At 42.7% G+C, this 20,995-nt stretch overlaps 1 protein-coding gene across 18 annotated transcripts in view; it reads right to left on the reverse strand.

The window, feature by feature from the left end:
- LOC141923446 (poly(rC)-binding protein 3-like) overlaps positions 1-20,995 on the reverse strand; it is a 547,877-nt gene that overhangs the window by 20,766 nt on the left and 506,116 nt on the right. For 14 of the 18 annotated variants that reach the window (XM_074824780.1, XM_074824752.1, XM_074824659.1 and 11 more), the window contains 5 exons: positions 19,382-19,510; positions 17,066-17,209; positions 12,138-12,194; positions 11,573-11,648; positions 9,722-9,774 (listed from right to left, as the gene is read on the reverse strand). In XM_074824780.1, the coding sequence (XP_074680881.1) occupies positions 9,722-9,774; positions 11,573-11,648; positions 12,138-12,194; positions 17,066-17,209; positions 19,382-19,510 (459 nt within the window). The remainder of the gene's footprint in view (positions 1-9,721; positions 9,775-11,572; positions 11,649-12,137; positions 12,195-17,065; positions 17,210-19,381; positions 19,511-20,995) is intronic. The other 4 variants (XM_074824734.1, XM_074824770.1, XM_074824789.1 and 1 more) reach the window with 3 other exon arrangements.

Consider the following 20,995-nt stretch of genomic DNA (forward strand, 5'->3'; position numbering starts at 1 on the left):
TTTGTAGTATTGCTAAAATATGGTTATGAAATGTTCAATATCAAAACAAAAGATTTTTGCTGTGCTGTTTGGAAGGAATAACTAGAGCAGTCTATTGGCTCTGTGGTCTCTAAGTCAAGTGTTGCTGCTATGTGGTTATCAACTCAGTATCAGATTATTTAGCTGTCTTCATGGCAGAAAACGACAGCATGCTGTGGTGATGACAAATACAAAACACAGCCCGGCCTGATCTGTCAGTGGCATCAGTGAGCCAAGAACAGCAGCTGGAAGTCAGGCTGACCACCCAAAGCTGCTGCTGTGCAGCTCTGCACCCTTCCAGCATGCTGCTGGTCCTAGACCTCCCTGGGCACACGTGGTCCTCACTTGGCCAGATCCTGTGCTATTAAAGTCAGTGGGATTTACAGCTCTGTAACTGCAGGCAGAAGCAGGTGTAGGATGAGACTGAAATTTGTCTGTGTTCCTTTACAGAAACTTACCAAAACTCGTATTTCATGAATAAAAACTGAGCCTGAGTTTTGTGTGTGTATCTCTAGATCCTCTCCATGTTTTTGGTAAAATTCCATTGGTGTTATCTTTAATTGTTTTAAAGGTTGTTTAAATGCTCGTGGTGGAGTCACAATCTTTTGGAAGCTGTGTGCAAGACCTCAAGAAAGTGTTTAGCAGCTGCGCTGGGGTAAGGGAGTGTGATAGCTGTGCCAGGCTGTTGCTCCTCTGGCACAGGGAGCCCTCCAGAACAAGTGGGCACCAAGCCAGCAGCTGAGGCTGAGAGTTTTGGCTCCTGTAAGGGCGAGAAGGGAGACTTTTGTGTTAAGGAAGGATGGGTGCTGAGAAGCTCAGCAATGGCCAGAATGGGTAGAAAATGGAAACTCCACTCTTCGGGTCTACTGACACTGGGGTGATGCTGCCAGTTTGGCAGAAAGATGTGCCAAAGTGCAGAGACTGCCTTCCCCTCCCACTCTTCCCACTGCTTCAGACCCTGACGTGTTACCTTTTGTGGTACTGTAGTACTTGGGAGTATCTTGCCAGAAACAGATTCACATTGTCGAGACATTTTATCAAAAGAAGAAAAAACTCCTGCAACATAATCTTTGCTTCATGCTCAAGGACAAGAAGAAAGCCAAAGCAGGTACCCGGGTAGCCAAAACAGAGATCAAGCACAAGATGAGCACCCATGAAGGGGAAAGAATGGAATTTCAGGAAACGCACACAGGATTTCCCGTCCTATTCAAACAGGAGGGCCTTGCTGAGATCCCTGTCCTTATCCCGAGGACCTGTCTTAGTGTGTGACTGCATGTGCCAGTGCAGAGGACTATGTCCTCTGTTGGCTTTCACAGCCCAGAAAGCCAACCATATCCTGGGCTGCATCAAGAGAAGTGTGGCCAGCAGGTCAAGGGAGGTGATTCTCCCCCTCTACTCCACTCTTGTGAGACCCCACCTGCAGTGCTGTGTTCAGCTCTGGGGCCCCCAATGTAAGAAGGACACAGACCTGTTGGAGCGGGTCCAGAGGAGGCCATGAAGATGATCGGGGGGCTGGAGCACCTCCCCTGTAAGGACAGGCTGAGAGAGTTGGGGTTGTTCAGCCTGGAGAAGAGAAGGCTCTGGAGAGACCTTATAGCAGCCTTCCAGTACTTAAAGGGGACCTGCAGGAAAGATTGGGAGGGACTCTTTATCAGGGAGTGTAGTGATAGGACGGGGGTAATGGTTTTAAACTGAAAGAGGGTAGATTCAGATTAGATGTACGGAAGAAATTATGAGGGTGGTGAGACATTGGAACAGGTTGCTCAGAGAAGTTGTGGTTGCCCCCTCCCTGGAAGTGTTCAAGGCCAGGTTGGACGGGGCTTTGAGCAACCTGGTCTAGTGGAAGGTGTCCCTGCCCGTGGCAAGGTGGTTGGAAAGAGCCTGTCTCTTGTGCGCAGGAACGTGCCTTCATATGCTAGCTGCCAGCAGCACAGGGATCCCTCAGTGTCCGCTTCCTATGCCTCAGTCTCACTGGCCTCCACGGTCTGCTGGTAGTGAAGGTGAAGCAGGAGAGAAGAGTGCCCATAGCGCAGGTGGTAGCACCAGTGCCAGCCAGTGGTGGGGTTTGAGTTTTATCAGAGTATTCCATCAGTGTGAAGAAAATAAAGGCAGTCCTACTAGAGCATCACTCTACAGCAAAGCTGGCAGCACTAGATCCACTCTTATCTGTTAAAACCTGGTGTCAGACTTCCATAATTTTGTTCCCATGAAGCATTTGCATGTCATACTGTAGCTACAATTTACCCAAATCTGGTCAGAAGTGTTCACTACTGCACAAGCAGAACAGAGCACACACAGGGCAGGGAAAAAGCCTTGGGTCATCTTTACTTGACTGTTAGGTGGAGCTGTTCCTCCAGATATTGGAGAGGCTTGAAATGGCCAACAGGAGTGGAGGCTGTCAGTATTTCCTTCTGCCACAACCAGCATCTAATCATTTTTGAGATGATGATCTTGAAGCAACTGGTGAAGAATCTATTTATTGTTACTGATAATCCTATGAAGCAGTGACCAGGATTTAGGCTCTGTGAAGCAGCTGTTATGGTGCCCATCATGTCTTCAGATTCCTCTGATGTGCAGATCTGAATATGCTTCTGGTTGCTTTAATAATTATCTTGTAAGTGTCAACAGGAAAATGTAGACTGCACATATTCCCTCAGTCTTTTCAAAGCAGAAGAGTGGAAATCTGATAAAATTCCTTGGTGTAAAAACCATGCAAAAGTATATAAAGATATATTATTTAGAAGAATTCCAAGCAGCCCAGTTTACAGGCATAGTTGTCATTGTGGCATTCAAAGAAGAGGAACTGTCTGGGACCACCATTGTGAGTGTAGTCTTACATGTCTGATTCACTGGCTCTGGGAAGGCACTTGCTGGGTCACTCAGGAGGCTGCCACTTGTGTGCTGGGGGTTCTCCAATGAGGCTTGTAACCCAGGTGGGTTGGTACAAAGAATTGGAATCTCCTAGCTGACTTTGAGTTAGGTAGTGTGGATTCAGTCCAGACCAGTTGAGGATATTGGTATTCAAGCATCTGGAAGAGAGGTTCAGTAACCTTCGGTCTGAAGCTCTCCAAAGCCATCCTTTGTTGCTGTGACAATGGGCTGCTTGAACATGCCCTGCAAGCCAGGACATGACCTGCAGTTCATGCAGAATACACTTCTCCATCTGCCACACAGGAAGGACAGTAGTGCTGGGGTACTTGGGCTCCTTCTGGGGTGCCTTTCCCATTATGTATTACTTATGCTGAAATTTGTGCAGTATCTGAATATTCAAGACTGACTGGTTCTGGAAGAACTTCAAGGGACTGGTTTTCATCTACAAAGCTTTGATCAGTCAGGCCATGGACATTTTGTTTTACATAAAAACACCTCCCCTGCCTTGCTTTGAGATGAAGCCATGCCAAATTGTATCCAAACATGTATCTCTTTTCAAGACTGACCTTCCTAATGCTGTCAGCTGCCTCCCTCCGTCGTTCTGTAGCTGGCCCTGTCACATGATTTGGCAGGCTATGTGTCCCACAAAAGCCCCACACCACAAAAGCAAGCTTCCCCAGACTTGGAAACCTGCTACCTTGCATGTGTGTTTCACAGACACGGGTTTGATGCTTTTCCAAGCTCAGTAGACGGAGTTAGGGAATGTGGAGGACAGTAAACATATAGCTGTTTTCAAGGACTTCAGGTGCTGCATTATTTTTGATGCTCACCTGCTTGCTCAACATATAGTGAGCCTTACTCCCACTTATGGAATAAATCAAGAGGAAATTCTTCAGAAAACAAGTGAGAAAGCTGGCCCATGTGAAAGAGCAGCCAAACCTACTATAGACTACCAAGCCTACTATGCACTATAGTATAATACATATGCTATAAATATATATGTATAATATACACATATGTACATAAAAACACACGCACACATAATATGTGTATGTATGTGTGTGTGTATATATATATATATTTTAACTCTCTCAAGACTTGAGCGGAACAGCTCATATCAGATATGCACCTAGCCCAGCAGCCTGACTGTGGCCGTAGCACATGCTTGCAAAAAAAAAAAGGATAAAAACAGTGTGAGGTATAAAACAAAGTTGCCATTGGTATCCCAATCCCACCTAAAGCTTACAGACTACCTGAGCAGCAGCTGGTATCTCTGCCTTTATGATCAATAGTTCATGTGTCTGACAATTTGTTTTTTCTCCTTCTGCTACCCAAGAAGGGCCATAGCAATGACCTGCAGAGCTTGCTCATATGTTGTGTATAAGCATCACCATTTGTCTGTACACCGCAAAATTTCAGCTGATGTTCCCTCCCTCTTAGACTCTGAGCACCGGGAAAGAACTGTTTCACTTTCTCTACAGCACTTCTGATCTGTCTTCCCCTACATCAGTATAGTTCATTTCTCCTCATGCCAAAAAACCCCCAAACAAACCAACACTAAAACAGGGATCCTGCTTTTTGCCTTTTTCTAGTTTTACTCTGTCCTTCAGTAAAGTTCTGCTGGTACCAATGTAAACAGAACTGAATCAGGAGTCTGGACTCTTAAAGGGTGGGACTGGAAGGTCTACTGTGATTACTCCTGCCCCAAACTCTTGATGCTGATAGTTTCTCTCAATACGCTATGCCATCTCTGGTTCAGGTCTCTTTCTTCCATTTTTTTTTTTTCTTGCCCATAATGCTAAATACATATATTTTTTCCCATAATGCTAAAGTCACTGACAGAGCCTAATAATAACAGCTTTCTGCTGGGTGTTTCCTACAGGTTTGTTTCTCTGCATCCCCACGCTGCATCACTTCTGTGCAGCACTGAGAGCAATCAGACTTTTAGGTTTTGATTTATTATCCAAGTCGAATGCTGCAGAGAATTGCTTGTCACAGGAAGTGGCATGGAGCTCACTTTCTTTTTATATACTGGTAAAAAAATCAGATTACTTTTTTATAATGAATGTAGTGCAGGTAAAAAGGGCCAAGGAAGTAGCCTCTGCAACTTGATATCTGCTGCCCGGAGCAGAGGGGTTGACCATACCTGTCCACAGGTGCACGTGGTTCCCCTTGGTTCCCTGCTGCAGAGCAAGTCCATTGGCTTTGGCAAAGCCTCTGCATTAGTTGAGCGAGCAGGTGCTCATCATGAAGGGGACTCTTCAATCGCTTTTCATAAAGTTACAGGCTTTCTTAGTTCAGGTTTAGGTTGGGTTTTTTTTTTTTTTAGTTAGAAATTCTAGGTTAGAAATTCTCTATAGGGAGAAACAATCTCCTGAGGGATGATTACAGTTCTTTACAGACTTACTACAGGGCCTGGAAAGAGATGTTTAAATACTCTGTGTCTCTTAAAAACAATAATGATAGTAATTAACTTCACTTTCCTTGCCAGGCTAATGCAAAATCTGGACTATAATAATTTCACAGGCTTTGCAAGAAGGCATACAAAATACTGAGAAAACATGTTCAGAAAGGAGCTTTCTTATTACTTGTTTTGTAACCCAAATGACTGCAGATTTGTGTGCATTTCAGTTTATTGAGGGCCCAACACCAGTTCCTATCCTGTTCCCTTAAGTAAGCAGTAGGTGGTTCTGGGGGGATTACTTTTAATGCTAAATAGTGCCTTGTCCCACAAACGGTCTCACTTCAATTCGGATGGGTATTAAGTCTGCAAAATCTTTCTACTGATTCTTGAGCTCATCTGTATAGGTCTACTGGAGGAATCAAATGCCATTTTCTTAGATTAAGGGGAGACAATGTGCAAACATATAAAAAATGATTAAATTTTTTTTCTTGCTAATGCATCCTTTTAAACACTGCTAACTGACAGAATCTGGTTAATTCCGTATTTTTGCTCTGGACATTGTTTCTCTATTACATGAGAGACTTTCAGCAGTAAGATAAATTTATTGAAGTTGAATACACAGGTCCCTTTGACTTACACTACTGCAGGACCTTTCCCAGCACATCTTGCATGGATTATTAAGTTTTGGACTAACCATTGCTTTTAAACCATCTCATACAACTGGGAAGTTTCTGAGCCAGGGATGGACTTAGCCAGCAGCTTAGTTTTATAAGAAGATGGCACATGTTCTCAGGACTTTTCTGGGAGAGGGCTGTAGGGAGGGTGAGGTGCACTTTCCCTGTAACGTGTGGGTGGTGGGTGACCTTGCTGGAAGTCACAGCTAGGGTTGGACACAGCCCTCATGTTCTCCTTTAGGGTTTGTGCTGATTCTCCCAGCTGCAGGCAATGGCTTGGGGATCTGCAAAGACGAGAGCTCAGTCTCCCCAGCAACCGCTGGTGGAAGAGGCAGTGCCACGCGGACCTCCTTGGAGCATCACGTGGAGCTGATGCTGGATTGGGTGCTCCGAGAGCGTTTTGCACATGTGTGTTCCCCTCCGTCGTTTGCAGGGAAGTACTTCTGGCTCCATGGGGAAATAAAAGCGGTTCTTCAGATGCCATTTCCAAATTGGATGGATTGACATTTCTTTTTCTATGGAGTATTGATCAGTTTTATAGATTTCTTAAAATGTTCTTGGTGCTTTCTGAGGGGGAGGTTGTTTTCCTGTTACTTGCCTCTGCCTGTCTCTCCCACATACACGTAAAATATGCGCAATTTTTAATGAGATTTTTTAAAATTATTGGTTCGTTCATTTGCTCTCAATAGACATTTTACGGGATTGGAACATGAAATCTCAAGACATCTATTATCTGTGCCTAATCAGCTACACCCACGGATACCATCCCTTCCATTCCCTTAAGGACCTGCCACTGTTAAAGTCACTTTATTCTGGGATTTATGTGAACCTATATTGTGTAACTTGGGCAGCAGCGGAAGGCCAAACAAGATCACAGCAAGGAAAGAAAGGCAACCAAATGCCTCTGTAAAAGGTTTTGATGAGGGAAAGGAGATACTAGATAAGGATCAAAGTGACTTCTGAGAAGGACCTGGAGAAATGTCATCTCTGTTCTCTTTTTGGAGATAGCCAGAAGTTATTAGAAAACCTAGAAAGGCAAATCTTCTGAATACATTATTTAGAGAGGAACACTTGGCTTTTAACATGTGGAAAATAACTTTCTGTAAAATGCATTTCTTTGTTCTCCAGTATCTCTTTGTTATTGAGAAACAGGTTAGTTGCAATTATCAGCATACTGTATGAAGAAAGCAGCATGATGTTGTTACGGGAACTATTAATAACAGGAGAAAAATTTCTGTTACTGCCTTAATGCCAGAGGAAGTGAAGAAAATTTATTTTAATATGAAACTACGCAAATTGTAGATGTCTATTAGTATCTTATTTTGGTACACTAGGCTAAAGTCTTAGCTCCTTATTCCCTTTACATCTGATTTTGCTCCATCAGATTCTTACCGAGGCTTTGGCTTTATGTGCTTCTCATTATTTTGGTTTTAAAAAATAAGTGTAGCACATGTAGATATACACTGACTTCTCTGGTAGCTGCAGAGCATGTAGATATTTGCAAGTCTCATGCTCTTCTTGTGCATGATGGACTTTTGCACACATAAGCACCTATGATAAGAAAGCTGGGGGACTCATGCAGCACAGGGGATCCCTGGAGTCGGGGCAGGCAGGAGACTGGCCATGTGCAGCCTCGGGGCTGCACCACAGCCCTGTGCCAGGGCCTGCAGCTTCCCTCACCTTCAACCAGATAAATAATCTCTCTGCCACAGACTGCCTGTCTATCAAAACCGGGACTAGGAGATGCTTATTGGGAAAGCGAAGTCGAATTACCCATGGAGGCTTTGCTGAACAACTGCTGTTGCCTCTCCCATCCTGACTTCCCTCCGTGCACAGCATCTGACTGACCGGGCACACATGAAGCATGGGTGCTGGTGCCTCCTACCCAGCTCCCTCTTGGCCCCATGTCCCTCTGTCTCCCTTATCTCCTCATTTTTGGCACTGGGCTGCCTGGAGAGCAGCCTTGCTGCAGCAGTGATAGGGCCACGGGACACCAGTATGCACGGTTTTGCTGGGAGAGCCTAGGGAGGGTACCCTCTTGCTGCTGCAGCCCAAGGCCAGGCTGGTAGGGCACTGCTGACAGCCCAGAGCACCGGCAGAGTGAACACCTTGGGAAGACACAGGGGGAAACTGTTTTTCCCCTTGCAAAATTCCCAGGCAGCCCCCAATGCCCGATGAGACACGAGAGCCCTTCCTATCCTCCATGCCGGCACTGTGCACACGCACACGCACACATGCAGCGCCCGTGGGCAGCCCTAATGCCTTTCAGTCCTTTAATGCACACCTTGACACCATACAAACATCAGAACTCCCTTTCACCACCTGTAGAGCCCCTGCAGGCTGTTTCTAAGCCTGACCCCATTTTGGCCTTGGTTTTGCTCCTTTTGCAACAAGAAGACATGCACTGCATAGGCAGAAAAATCTTCTATTAGAAACAACTCACGGATGAGTGTTTGCTTTTCAGAGGATAGTGCTGAGCTGGGGCATTTCATACCTTCTAGATGAGAAATTGATGGGGTTTTTTAATTTTCTCCTGCACTACAGGACACAAGGCCAACTTTCTCCCTCTCTTTCTCAGTTATGAGCCCTGAGAGAAGTGAAGTCAGAAGAGTGACCTTGGATTTATATCACTGATGGCAAGAACATCTGCCTGAAAGTGAGATTAAAAAACTTGCACTGTAAGGATAACTAGGGTGCTCCCATAAAATTCTCAACATACAATAAATTGGGTTGTAAAGCAGGTACTAATAAATCAGCAGGGCATTTTTTAAGTAACAGCTTACAAAATCACAGCACTCACACCTTTGCTTCTTTGTTATTCTGTTTTTTTTTTTTTCTTACTGTAAATCATTGCCACTGAGTTTAATAGGGTTTACACAATATTGTAAGTATCTCTTAAGTAATATAATTGCTATTTGTGATCCCACTCACGCTTGAAAGCTTTTTTTTCTGGAGGGGAAATCTTCAATTTTCCAAGTGACTCATTTGTAATGAAAACTGAAAAAAAAAAACCTGTTTGCAATGAAAGTGAATAAAACGGGAAGGCGTTTTTATATGACATGCAGTTTATCAGTTGGGCATTTTGAGTAGCTGTTTTAAGATTCAGCACCATATTGCTCATGGAGATTGGGTCTGTTGATCACAGCTGGTCCAGAGCTGCTGGAGCAGGAATGTTTCTGGCCCTTGTTTTTCAAATAAACCCTTATATTGCACCTTTACATAACTGAAGTAGCTTTTTTACTCAGGAGAAATGCCGACTTGGGTAAGCACGGCGTGCAGTGGAGATCGGCACGGCACAAGTGGTTGCAGTGCAAGCTCTCCACTCCCTGGCACGGAAGACTTCAGCCCAACACACCGCACATGGGGCTGCACGTGTTTCCACCCCTTTTAGCCCTTCTGCTGAGACCGCCTGTGCTAGTGCCACCTGCGAGATGAACTTTGATAACTCATCTAAGTCCACTGTAAGCAGCAGGCACCCAGGCTTTAACGAAGGTGGTGAAGCACCACGGCACTGGCGCGGTTGTGCAACCAAACCAGCATCGCTGGAGACCTGACACAAGAGAGGACAGTCACTTCTGCTGCTTCTGTCCAGCATTTCACTAACCCCTAATACCCCCTCCCCAACAGACTGAATGCCATACAGTTTATTCAGGGGACTAGTGTTTACAAATCAGCCAAAGATGAGAGGTTTCCCCTCCGGTAGAGGCAGGGGAGCGAGAGAAGAGAAAGTGATACTGACTATTGGTCCACTTACATCATTGGGAATAGTAAGTTCATGGGAACTGGTTGGAGTAGTGGCATCCAGTCCTATTCAGGGGACAGAGGGAAAATGTTACGCCAGTTGTTTGCAAGAAGGGCATGACACAACAAATGATATTTTAAAGAAGAAAGCATACAGAAAGAACAAAAAAAAAAAAAAAGAGAGGAGCAAAGAAAAACAGAAAACTGCTAGTGAAACAGAAAAGAAAGCAAGAGGTGCAAAACTCAGAGGGCTGAACTAATTTTAAATGAGTCTTATTTTAATTAACCTTTAACCCACCAAAGCAACAAATGTCACATGAGATTCCACAGGGTCATAAAAAGCTTCTAGAAAATGCAGTGTTTCTGCTAAAAATAGTCTCTGAAGCTTGTTCTAAACACATCGATTGAGAAATTAACGGATGGCTGAAATTTGACCTGTCTACCAGGAGTTCTAAAATATGGAAAATGACAGTGGAAGTCAAATGAACAATTAGCAGAACAAAATACATAGATATGACAAAGAAAAATTAATAAATTAAAATAAGGATGAAGAAATTAACCTAGGAAAATTTGGAAATTATATGTGGGATTAGTTGCTGAAGAAATGTTGGGAAGGGTAATTTTGGAAGGGAAATGTACAAAATACTCTAAGCTGCATACATTTGTTTGTAAATTGGGTGGACAAAAGGAAAATGCTCAGGAAAAATGGAATTACTGCTCTAACACACAGTAACATTACAGAAACGTACATCTCACAAGTATAACCAGGAAAAGATTAAGGAGCAGCATGTTAATGACAAGAATAAGGAAAATATAAAGCTAGGAAAGGCAATTTAGTATTACTTGTAGATATTTTATCAGATACATCATGAAGAAACAAAAGTATATTTTAGATGTCACGTCTCTTTCCTTTTCTCTTCTTTTGGTGTTTATTATTACTATTATTATCTGTAAAGACATGCCAAAAGAAGTCATTTCCAACTAGAAAAGTTGGAAAAGAAATACAAAAAAGTGACTCACCTACATTTTATTTGTTTACATTCAATTAAGGCTTGCATACGCTTATTTCACATTGAACAGAAAACAATCAAGTTGTTCACAGAATTTGATGTACATGATAAAATGTTATTTGGCATACAAAGCATGTACCAGTACACACGTACTTCTGTTTTGTGAAGTTTTTAGATGCCAAGTGTTATGTAGTGAGTACAGTAAAAATTATTTATTGCAGGGTTAACTGACTTCTCACTCTTGAATCAAGAATTCAGCTTCAGCAAGTATGGACCAAATTTGCCATCCTTAATTTAACTAAATTTCCATCGTATTTTGTAGCTATATGTGCATATCTAGTAGGAAGAGAGGCACTTGTCCCAGCAGTGATGATTACAGATGCTCTTAAGATATTTGTCTCTACAAGGAATTCGAGTTTCAGCGTGCCGCAATTTCTTTAATCAGTATTTCTGTACCATGATTACATACTGTTTTCCTATGTTTGCTTCTTTCTGAACCAGGTCACCAAACTGGAAATTTGACAAGATGCATGCCCAAGTATGTCACTCAGGACTGACTGGTACATACTGTATGGTCCGTAATAACTTTACAAGGACTGAACAAAAGAAACTCAGGGCTTTTGGCCAATGGCACAAATGAAGCGGTTTTGATTAATAAATGTAACAAACAAAGCACATTTTAGTAATGATGAAAGGAACTGTAACAGAGGTACGGGAGGGAAGAACAGAGATTAATGTGTAAAAACAGAAGGATCGCTGGTCATTGACCACATTTATTATTAAAATGATGTAATGACCACGGGAAACAAAGCTGTTAAGAACAAGGACATCCCCAGGGGGTCATGGGTACGTACCAGGGAAACCAGGGGTGGTCTGCCCAAGGGGAGTAAAGGGGGGATGCTGCATAGCCAACTGGTGAAGCTTGGTCAACTGCAGGGCAGGATGGGAAATTAGAACTAACCAATCAAATGGAATTATTTCAGAGCAGAGAAACCATCTTACATGTTCTAAAACTGGATTAATTAAAATTATATTGAACAAAAAAAAAAAAAAGGTTTAATCATTCATTCTAATCTACCGTAGAGGAAAAAAAAACCCAGAGTGGTTATAAATGACATCTCCACTGTTATTACATGTAATGGCTATTGTTAATATTAACTAATTACTGTAGAATTACATATTAAAAGAACTCAAATATATCACATGCAAAAAAAGACCAAGATAACTGTCATTTGTTCCTGGGCCATTGTACTTTCTAGCAATTATTACACAAGGTAAGAGATGTAGCTGAGCTAACACTTGGCTATATGGTGTTGTTCAGGAAAGATGTCCTTAGGCCACGTCTTTATTGCTAACTGTAGAAAGCAAATGTTGCCCAGAACAAATAAGAGGGAGAGGAAGAAAAGGGGAGTAGTTTACATGCGCTGGACTCACGTCTGGATGAGGGATGGCATACTGCCCCTGAATCGTGAACGCCTGAAAACAACAAGCACAGTTAAGACACAGTCAGTCCGGTGGGACAAGCAACGTTCCTGTTCTCATCAGAAAAGCTCCTCCTGGCTCCCCAGGCAAATGCCACCCGCACCACCTTCAATGCTGAGTGAAGCTTAATTGTCTTGTGCTGCTTGATAACATTTGGCACAGTATGGACAGGTCTCTGGCGGGCTGCCCACACACCCCTTGCAAAGCAAGGAACGCTAAATTCCACTGCCTGAGCTCTGATGACCTTGGTCCTCAGGACCTCTCTTTAGTCCAGCTCCATCTGCCGGGAGCAGAGCTAGGGGGGCTGAGGGGGGTCCAGGAGCACAGGGGTGGCCACTTGCCCTCCCCGCTGCCGCATCTGCCCAGTGCCACCAATGCAGGCAGGGAGATGCTGATGCTGAAGCAGCAAGGCAAGCAGCAAGGATGGGGCAGACCTGCCCAGGGGATGTCCTGCTCTGCCATCCATCCAGCTCCCGACTGCTGCATGCAGGGACACATGCCAGCCGGCTCTGAGCCACCTGGTCTGGCTACCGACAGCCACAGACGCTAAGTGCCAGCAAACGTGTGCCCGGTGCACCCCACGGAGCTCATGCCCCAGGGCTGACATACCAGCGGGTACATGAGCACACGCGCTGGATGGCAGACTGTCCTGCAGTGCCTGGGCATGGGGCCAGTGTGCCAGTTAGGAGATAAGAACATGATGGAGACCCCTAGCGTGGTGGTCTTATTTCCCACAAGGGGCCAAATATCCCCCCTCCAAATCCAGCCTCTCTGCACCACAAGAGCAGAGCAAGGGATATAGTTTCTGGCATCACTTCTGGCAGTACTGGAGTGAGGTGGGGGAGGCAAAAAAACCCTGTGAGCGAGGAGGGATACAGTGGCATGCCTGGCACCAGTTAGCACAGCTCTTTGTCTCTCCTGCTGGCTCTGTTCAACTCTCTGTAATGGCCTACAAAGAAAAAAACTATAGAGAGTTTATAATTTTCTATTATATCCTGTAGGGCTTTTCTGAAAGGAACGGCATGTCAGAAAAATTTTAATGTGCTTGCGCTTAGTCAGGCGGGAAAGCAGAACAACAAATTATAATGTATAAATATTTGTAGTGGGAGAATTATAAACAGCAACAGAGCTGATTAGCTTAGTTTGCAAAATGCTTATTTGACAAAAAGCCTTTTAGAAAGTAATGAATCCTCTGCAAATGATAAAACAATTCATTTAATGGAGTTCGGATATTAAAACCTTTAATGCCTCAACTGCCTGATGCATATTTCTGCAGCAGAATTTCTCTTCTGGAGAAGAAATATTTCATTTAGTTTTTAAATTAGTTATAAAGCAAGGCTGCAATCCAGCAAACGTTATGCACGTGAGCAGTCTTCAGGCAGAAGTGTGTGTGACTGGGCTCAATGGGATGCTCATGGGCAAACGTATCACGTGCATCTATGGGGGATGGTTGTTACTGATGGTTTATAAATGACAAGAAAAGGTTCCAGTCCACCAAAACAGGTGATCACTGACATCAGTGGGTCTTAAGCAAGCATGTATTCATGTAAGCAAAGCATGCGTTTCAGTGTTTTACCAAATGAGGACAGTCTTAGGGAGATGTTACTCTGCTTTGCTGAGTGGGGGCTCTGGGCATAGCCAAGCACAGGACCAGTCTCAAGGAGGTTATAGCTGGAAATGGCACGGGGCGGGCACTTCAGTCCATGAGCAAATAGTGGGTTTGGAAGCCATGCTTTGGTCTCTGAGCCTCTGTGCTGGATCACAAGTGTCCCTTCTAATCTTGGCTTTACTTCAAACCCATCTGAGAGAACACCTTTTACATGGGTGCTTCCCAAGCAGTGGTCTGCAAACTATCAAGAAACCACCACAAAAAAATCACCAGCAAACATAATAGAAGTCATCCCAGCCCTCATCACTCCGCTCCCTCATACTTCCATGTATACATATGAAGAAGCAAACAAACTGGAGAAATAACAAAAATAATGAACACTCAGAGCTCAGACTAGCTTTTATTTGGTTGTCAGTGAAAACCATCAAAGCAGCATGGACAAGATGGGTCTTGAATTTTCTTTCCCAGTTAAAAAAAAAAAAAGCTCTTAATTTCTTAGGCTCTCAAAAGGTAATTTGATCAATTTAGGCTGAGAAAAAACTGATTTTGACTGCTTTATCCCTTGACAGAGGAACCGTGCCCTTCTGTGGCTGAGGTGTACTAAGTACAAGCCTGGTAGAGGCTACTGTGACATCTGCACTGTAATGTTTCACTAAGGACAGAGCTACGGGTCTGCTTCCATCAAAGTCAAGGGCAACTTGCCTACTGATGTACTGACATTAGTAACAGCAGGAATGACCTGGTCTACAAATCTTCCTCAGTTTAAACCATAAAACTGCTAGGAGATATAAAGCAAAGCCATACCCTGTGAGTACCCATCTAAACAGCAATGTAGCACAGTGGGTAGGAATTTCTGAATTGTTTCCGTAAGGTAGGAGTGCTGGATTTACTTCTTTTTAACCACTGCATATGCAATACTTTGGTAGGGGGCTGAGCAGGGCAGGACAGTGTTCAGCTTCCTTTTAGTTCTGTCATGCAATAGAGTATCGAAGAAGCACAAGAGAATTAAAAGCAAAAGAACCCCAACTTGTTAAGGAAAACTAGAAATTTGATTTTGCTAGTGTTGCTTGATATGCAAGCATTAAACAAACCAAAACCTTTCAAGATAGCCATGATGTAATTTGGAATGGAAAAATAATTTCTGATAGCATAGCCAAAAGGTTAGATGGAATTAATACTCTAACAAAATTTCATTTTCAGTATTATTTATGAAACTTGGTTAAAGTGTCTTTCCATACTGACACCCAAACACACCTTAAGCATTTTCTTAAAACGTCTGCTTAGTCAGAGCACAGAAATTCAAAGCACACAGAAGGTGTTTGTCTTACATTCTTTCTCACATCAACAAGGTTGCATTAGAAAAGTGAGAACACTATTTTAACTGATAAAACTGAAGATGACAAGAGCTATTAGCCCTTAAAATAGGATAGTTTAAATTATTTATACAAACGGCTCAGAGCACTTTTGCAAACACTTACAATACTTTTGAGTAATCATACACAGAGACAGTCTTAGAAGGTAGTGGTAATTACAATACTGGTAACATGGGCTGCTGCATATATACACACGTATTTCTTAAAGGAAAGCACTGCAGTGTAAACATATATATGTAGTAAATTATTCTGAACTTTCAGTCATAGACCAATTTCTAGCAATTACTTTAAATTTCAATTCAACTTTGGTCACTAAGGAAGCAGATTTCTTATTCTGAAGACAACTAAGAGTGGTAGGCTTGAACACCAGGAATTGAAAGCTACTACAGCCAGATTATGAAAAACGGGATATACATCACAGTGTATCATTACAGAGCAGAAGGCAAAACTCTGAGACAAAAATTCAGAGAAAGCTCATTACAAGGGCCTGTCAGAAGCAATGGTGCTTTGGTGTATGCTTGAGATGTGCAGGAGCTTCCTTATGAACGGGCAGATTGTGGTGGTGCAGGCTGTCATACCACCAACAATACCAGCAGCACCTTGTGCCCTCTGCCCCACCAGGAACCCCGTGTTCAGCTTCTCATATGACCTCCAAATTGCCTACTGGGGTGAGACATGGTCCCTAGGGCTGTAGGCACAGCAGTCCACACCCCACAGCCCATGACAGGGTGATGACCTGGGTTGGGATAAATGGGATGGGTGGTGGGACCTGCCTGCAGATGTTCCACCATGCAGGTGACTACTTCCCACTTAAAAAGAGACCTTGATGTCATCTTGCAGAAAAGATTTGGCTGGGTGGGGGTGTCTTACTGCCAGAGAAGCTTCACATAAGTGAATCCTGAGTAGAGAGATGGCTACCTTCCTCTAGGCCAGATTTAGGAGATCAATTTCCAATGGAGTTGGGCAGGGCTTGTAGCATCTCATTCCTCCACCATTGTGCATATCTGGGCAGGCTGCTCTCTGTGTAGCCTGTTGGCTACATAAGTCCCCTTGTGAGCCTCCTACGGTGTTTTCAGGGTACATATCAGCTGTGTTCATTGATGGCTCATCAGTTACTAAAACTACATTGCCCCTGTAGCAGGTGATGGCAGAGCAAATTCCTGCCATGTCTCAGTGGCACGTTGCAGGACCATTTCAGAGCATTATCAAAAGACAAGGAAGAGTCACATTGCACATGGGGTTTTAAAGGCAGATGAGAACCCTGATTGATATAGCTTAAGATGAAGGGGGAAATCGTCAAAACTTCACTATATAAAAATGAAACAGAAATGCTGTTCTTGGTTATCAATCAGGCTGTTGCACGCCATGGTTGAGAAGGTCTACACTTTTATGTATGTAGTTCCTGTAACCTCAGAACCCCATTGCTACTTGGTCCTGAGGGACTATAAGCAGCAGAAATAATGTGTGTGCATATTTTTACTGCAAAACATACTACTTTGTCCTAAAAAATATGAAATCTATGAGAGAAAGATTATGCCTTTCATGAGCAGAGATATCCTGCTGTTTGATCTCCTCTGAAAACTGGCAAAACTGCTTATACTGTTAGTGGAGCTGCAAGGTAAAAGTGAAAAAACCAACCCCTACAATAAGCAGTTTTGTCCCACTCAGGGAGCATCTTATTTGGACAGGTCTCAATTCGCAAGAGGGCAAACTTTTCTTAATTACAGAAGTTAATTTTAAACCTTGGTAAAATACCAGGCATCACAATTTTGCACCAGGTTTGCAGTGCAGTGTTCTCCTTTCCTGCAAACTGTAAGCACACAGAATAGACAAAGCACATCAATACTATACCAGGCAAAAAAGAGTAAAAGTTGAAAACTAACAGGCGCTGGCTGAGGTTGGGCCAAGACGGTGTGGTTTCCAGCTGAAGCCAAAATGGTGTCTGCTCTTACCTGGCCACCTGCAAAAATGATAGGTGCAGAGGCAGGTTTGGGACGGTAGGGGATGGTGGCACCTTTGGGTGGGGACTGCAGACAAAAACACAAAGCAATCAAAATGCAGAATGAGGCAGAGTTTGTATCAAAAAATCACTCCTTATCTTGGTCACCCCAGACAAGAAATGCAGCTAAGCCAGCCTAGCCCACCCCACCCTGTCCTCCAAGCCATCAGCCCAAAAGCAAGCTGGAGGCTGGTTGTCCAGGCTTCAAGGCGAAAAGCTGAGGTCCCGACTGCACAGCCGAAACAGGGAGTGTTGGCACTCATGGTTTCATTACTGCCATCATGGGATGAAGCTATGAACCTTCATTAAGCATGTCAAGGCATTTCAGAAAATATGGGCACAATTTTGAAATTTGTCATGTTCTGGAAGAGTCTGGCCTGTGCTCTTGCTTTGTTAACACAGAGCACATCTCCTGCTTATCGATCTTTCCTACACTGCTACACATCAAGGTTTCTTGTTTTACCAACTCAATTAAATCAGCTGTTCAGCTGCAAATGACCAGCCTGAATTGACCAGCCTGATCCTGCCTTTTGTCTGACTGAGCTGGAAGACTGGAGAAAAATCCTCCTGGCTTCAGCAGGAGCATGACCATGGCCTTTGTAATGCATGAAAGGGAGTTTGTTCCCTGTAGCCGAAGGCAAGGACCCAAGCACCCAAAGGGAAAATCCCTGACTGAGGTTAACTTTCTCCTTGTAAATAAAGCAGGAGCATGCATCTCTAAAAAAGGCTTCAAGCCATCTGTGCAACCCCTAGCAGAATGGTGCCTTGATTTCAGTGCATTAACTACAACTAAAGAAGGTAACAACAATATCATTTCCATTAATTAATATCATATAGTTACCTATTTCATGTAAATGAAAGTGTTTGTTGCCAAATTAAATATATGCTGCAAATTAGAGAACATTCATTTTCTTAAACATTTGATGCAGCAAACAGTAGTTAAGCCAGTGTCTTCATAGTGCTGCTTGTGATTTGCCTAACGCTAAAAGTATGTACTGATGTCAAAACTGGTTATTTAAAAAGTGGCTCTACCTGTGGGAAAATAGGACTGTGTCTCTCTGGTTTTGAGAAGTGGCTTCTCTCATCTTCTTTTAGCAAACAACTATTTATTCCATGAATGTCACTTGGACAATAGACTACACTCTGTATTCACAAAGCTGATAACTATTGACATCACGTACTCCATCTCTAACAAACAAAAATTATTATTTAATATTAACTTTCTGTTCTCTTGCATTTTTATGAAGAAATTCATTCCTCGCAGTAGTCCAGCAAAAACTGAAGCAAGAGTCACTTTCCCCCAGTAAAATACTGGGGATTTATTAGTTTTTATGCTTTTATTTGCATTAGGCCATATGACATTTTAATGCAAAGGCTGTATGTCATTTTGATGCATTGCATACTTCTGAACAGTCAAGAGTCATAGTGCTGTCTCAAACACTCCAATTTCTCCACTCTTTAAAGAATAACACAACAGTAGGGTGTCAAAGATCATCATGGGACAGCCTTTGACTAGACTTAAGAAGAAAAATAAACCAAACCAAAAAAACACAGAAAATTTTTTGAGCAGAAAATGTGATGAAAGCAGAGATGTTTCATGTTCCTTGTCAAAAATTATGGTTACTAGGTCAAAGTATTTAATTTTTATTTGCTGACATATTTTTTTTTTCAAACTTCTATTCAACTTAGTCATTTAAGAAAGGTACTTGCATGAAATTATGGGCATTTTCAGAAAGGGTTAAAATGCTCAGATTTTTATATAAATTAATTTTGTATCATTTAATCTAAGAGCTAAAAAACTGCCATCAAAATGAAACATTCTGGCCTTATACAATGACTCGACCAAAACTTACTGGTAAATCTAAATCACACTAGTCAGGATTACTTCTATTTAAATAAAGACCTAGATGTTTTCTACCCTATTCTGCACCAGAATAAAATGCTTTTCTCTCAGAATGGGCTGCAGCTCCATGCTGGAGCCGGTTTGTTGTTTGACAGTGTCATGACAGCCCTGGTCTTTGCTAAACCCTGCTGTGAGAGGCTCTCAAACACCAGGAAGGGCACAGTCTAACAAAGTCCTGTCGAATTCCCTGGCGTGGGAAGGGCAGGCAGCACCCCTGGCGAGCCCAGGGCAATTGAAAATTAATGATGCATTTGAGCATCTCCCGAGTGAGAGGTGATATGCCATGCACTCACTTACCTCCAGCATAACCACGCATATTTGTTTCACGCACTGGATAATGGCGTCGGGAGTGCCCGATATAGTCACTGCGCGCTCCGTCGAGTTTGGCAACATGTCCCCTGCTACCTGCACCTGGGCTCCTGTGGACTTGAGCAGAGACAAAGCAAAGAGAGCGTCACGGTCAGGCAGGCAACGACACCTCTCAAAAGCCAGCGATTCACTGATGTGATGGAGGGGATGCACCTCTAAATTTTTTGTCTTTTCTGTGCTAGATAGGTGGTAGAGTACCCATGTAAACTTATGCCCACACAGGATAACTGGGGTCTGGCTGGACATGGATTTGCCTGTTCAAGCCCATCTGCAAACACTCCTGTCCTAGGAAGATTAGTCCTCAGTAGCTGTTAATGAATCAAACTGTGACCTGAATTCCATTACAAGTCTTTTAACCCTCTCAAAGACAGCCAGTTTCAGTACTGACTAAAAAATGAAAAAGGTGAAATGAAGTACTTTTCAATAATAAAAAAAAAAAGAAAGGAAAAAAATGCTGGTAATTGAAGAAGATCTGCTAATCAAATGACTTGCAGATAAATGGTTCTTTAACCCACTGATGGCTGACTTGTGTCTTTGGATGAAATTTGGGGCTGCCTTATGCTCTGGAATATCCCAGGATGGTACAGAAGCACTTCCAAATTATAATTAGTGTTGATTAAATATATGCACATCATCAACTTTTAGCTCATTAATGAACCCAAGGAGGTAATGAGCCAGTTTTGTTTTATTTTTTTAGAAATTTGATCTTGGCACTAATGTTTCTTAGTTAACAAAAAAAAAAAAAACAAACAACCCAAAGAAAGAAAAAAATACATGAGGCCTAAACAATCCCTGGCATTATTTCACAAACATCCTGGAAGACCTTTTAAGTCAATAAAGAAAAACCCAGGCATTTCATATTGAGTTAGCACTTTCACATATTACAAACAAAATCTATTCCTGACTGTTATCACAATGCAATATTCTGGGTTTTTCAAAAAAGTATTTTCAGTAACCCATTGACTTTGTGTCAGTCAGCAAGGAGTTAATTTGTTTTCCTGCTGGTTACATACAACGCATTATTCTTTTTTCCCAAAGACTGATTAAATTACCGATTGCATCTTCTGTTCACTAGTGCTGTTTAAGGCCAGAATATCAATTCCTTGCCGTATAATAGCCTTTGGAATTTTGCCATAATCTGATCAATCAGTCATGTTTTTCTTTTCTTTTTTTTGATAATCTTATCTGGAAAATAGTACCACAACCCTACACGTTGTTCCTGGGTACATGACTGAACACAAAAGATCATCCTTGTGCAATTACCGCTCAGTGTGTTGTGTGATGATGAAATTGGACCACACCTTGAGCTGGATGCTTCTTTTTTTTTCTGTTTGATCGTATTTGCTGTTTAATGTACAGTTCTGGGTATCTGTATATCTAGCACAAAATATTCTGCCAAATACTGCAGTCATTCATGCATTTGTTTCCAGTGCCAATCTTGTTTATTCTTTGACTTTGCTCATATGTCAGCAACAAAATATGAGTAATATTTTGTCCATTACTCTTATGCTTAAGAAAATGTGCAGTGTGACTTCTTGCTAC

This window comes from Strix aluco, chromosome 1, assembly GCF_031877795.1.
Source record: "Strix aluco isolate bStrAlu1 chromosome 1, bStrAlu1.hap1, whole genome shotgun sequence".
Taxonomy (NCBI): Eukaryota; Metazoa; Chordata; class Aves; order Strigiformes; family Strigidae; genus Strix; species Strix aluco.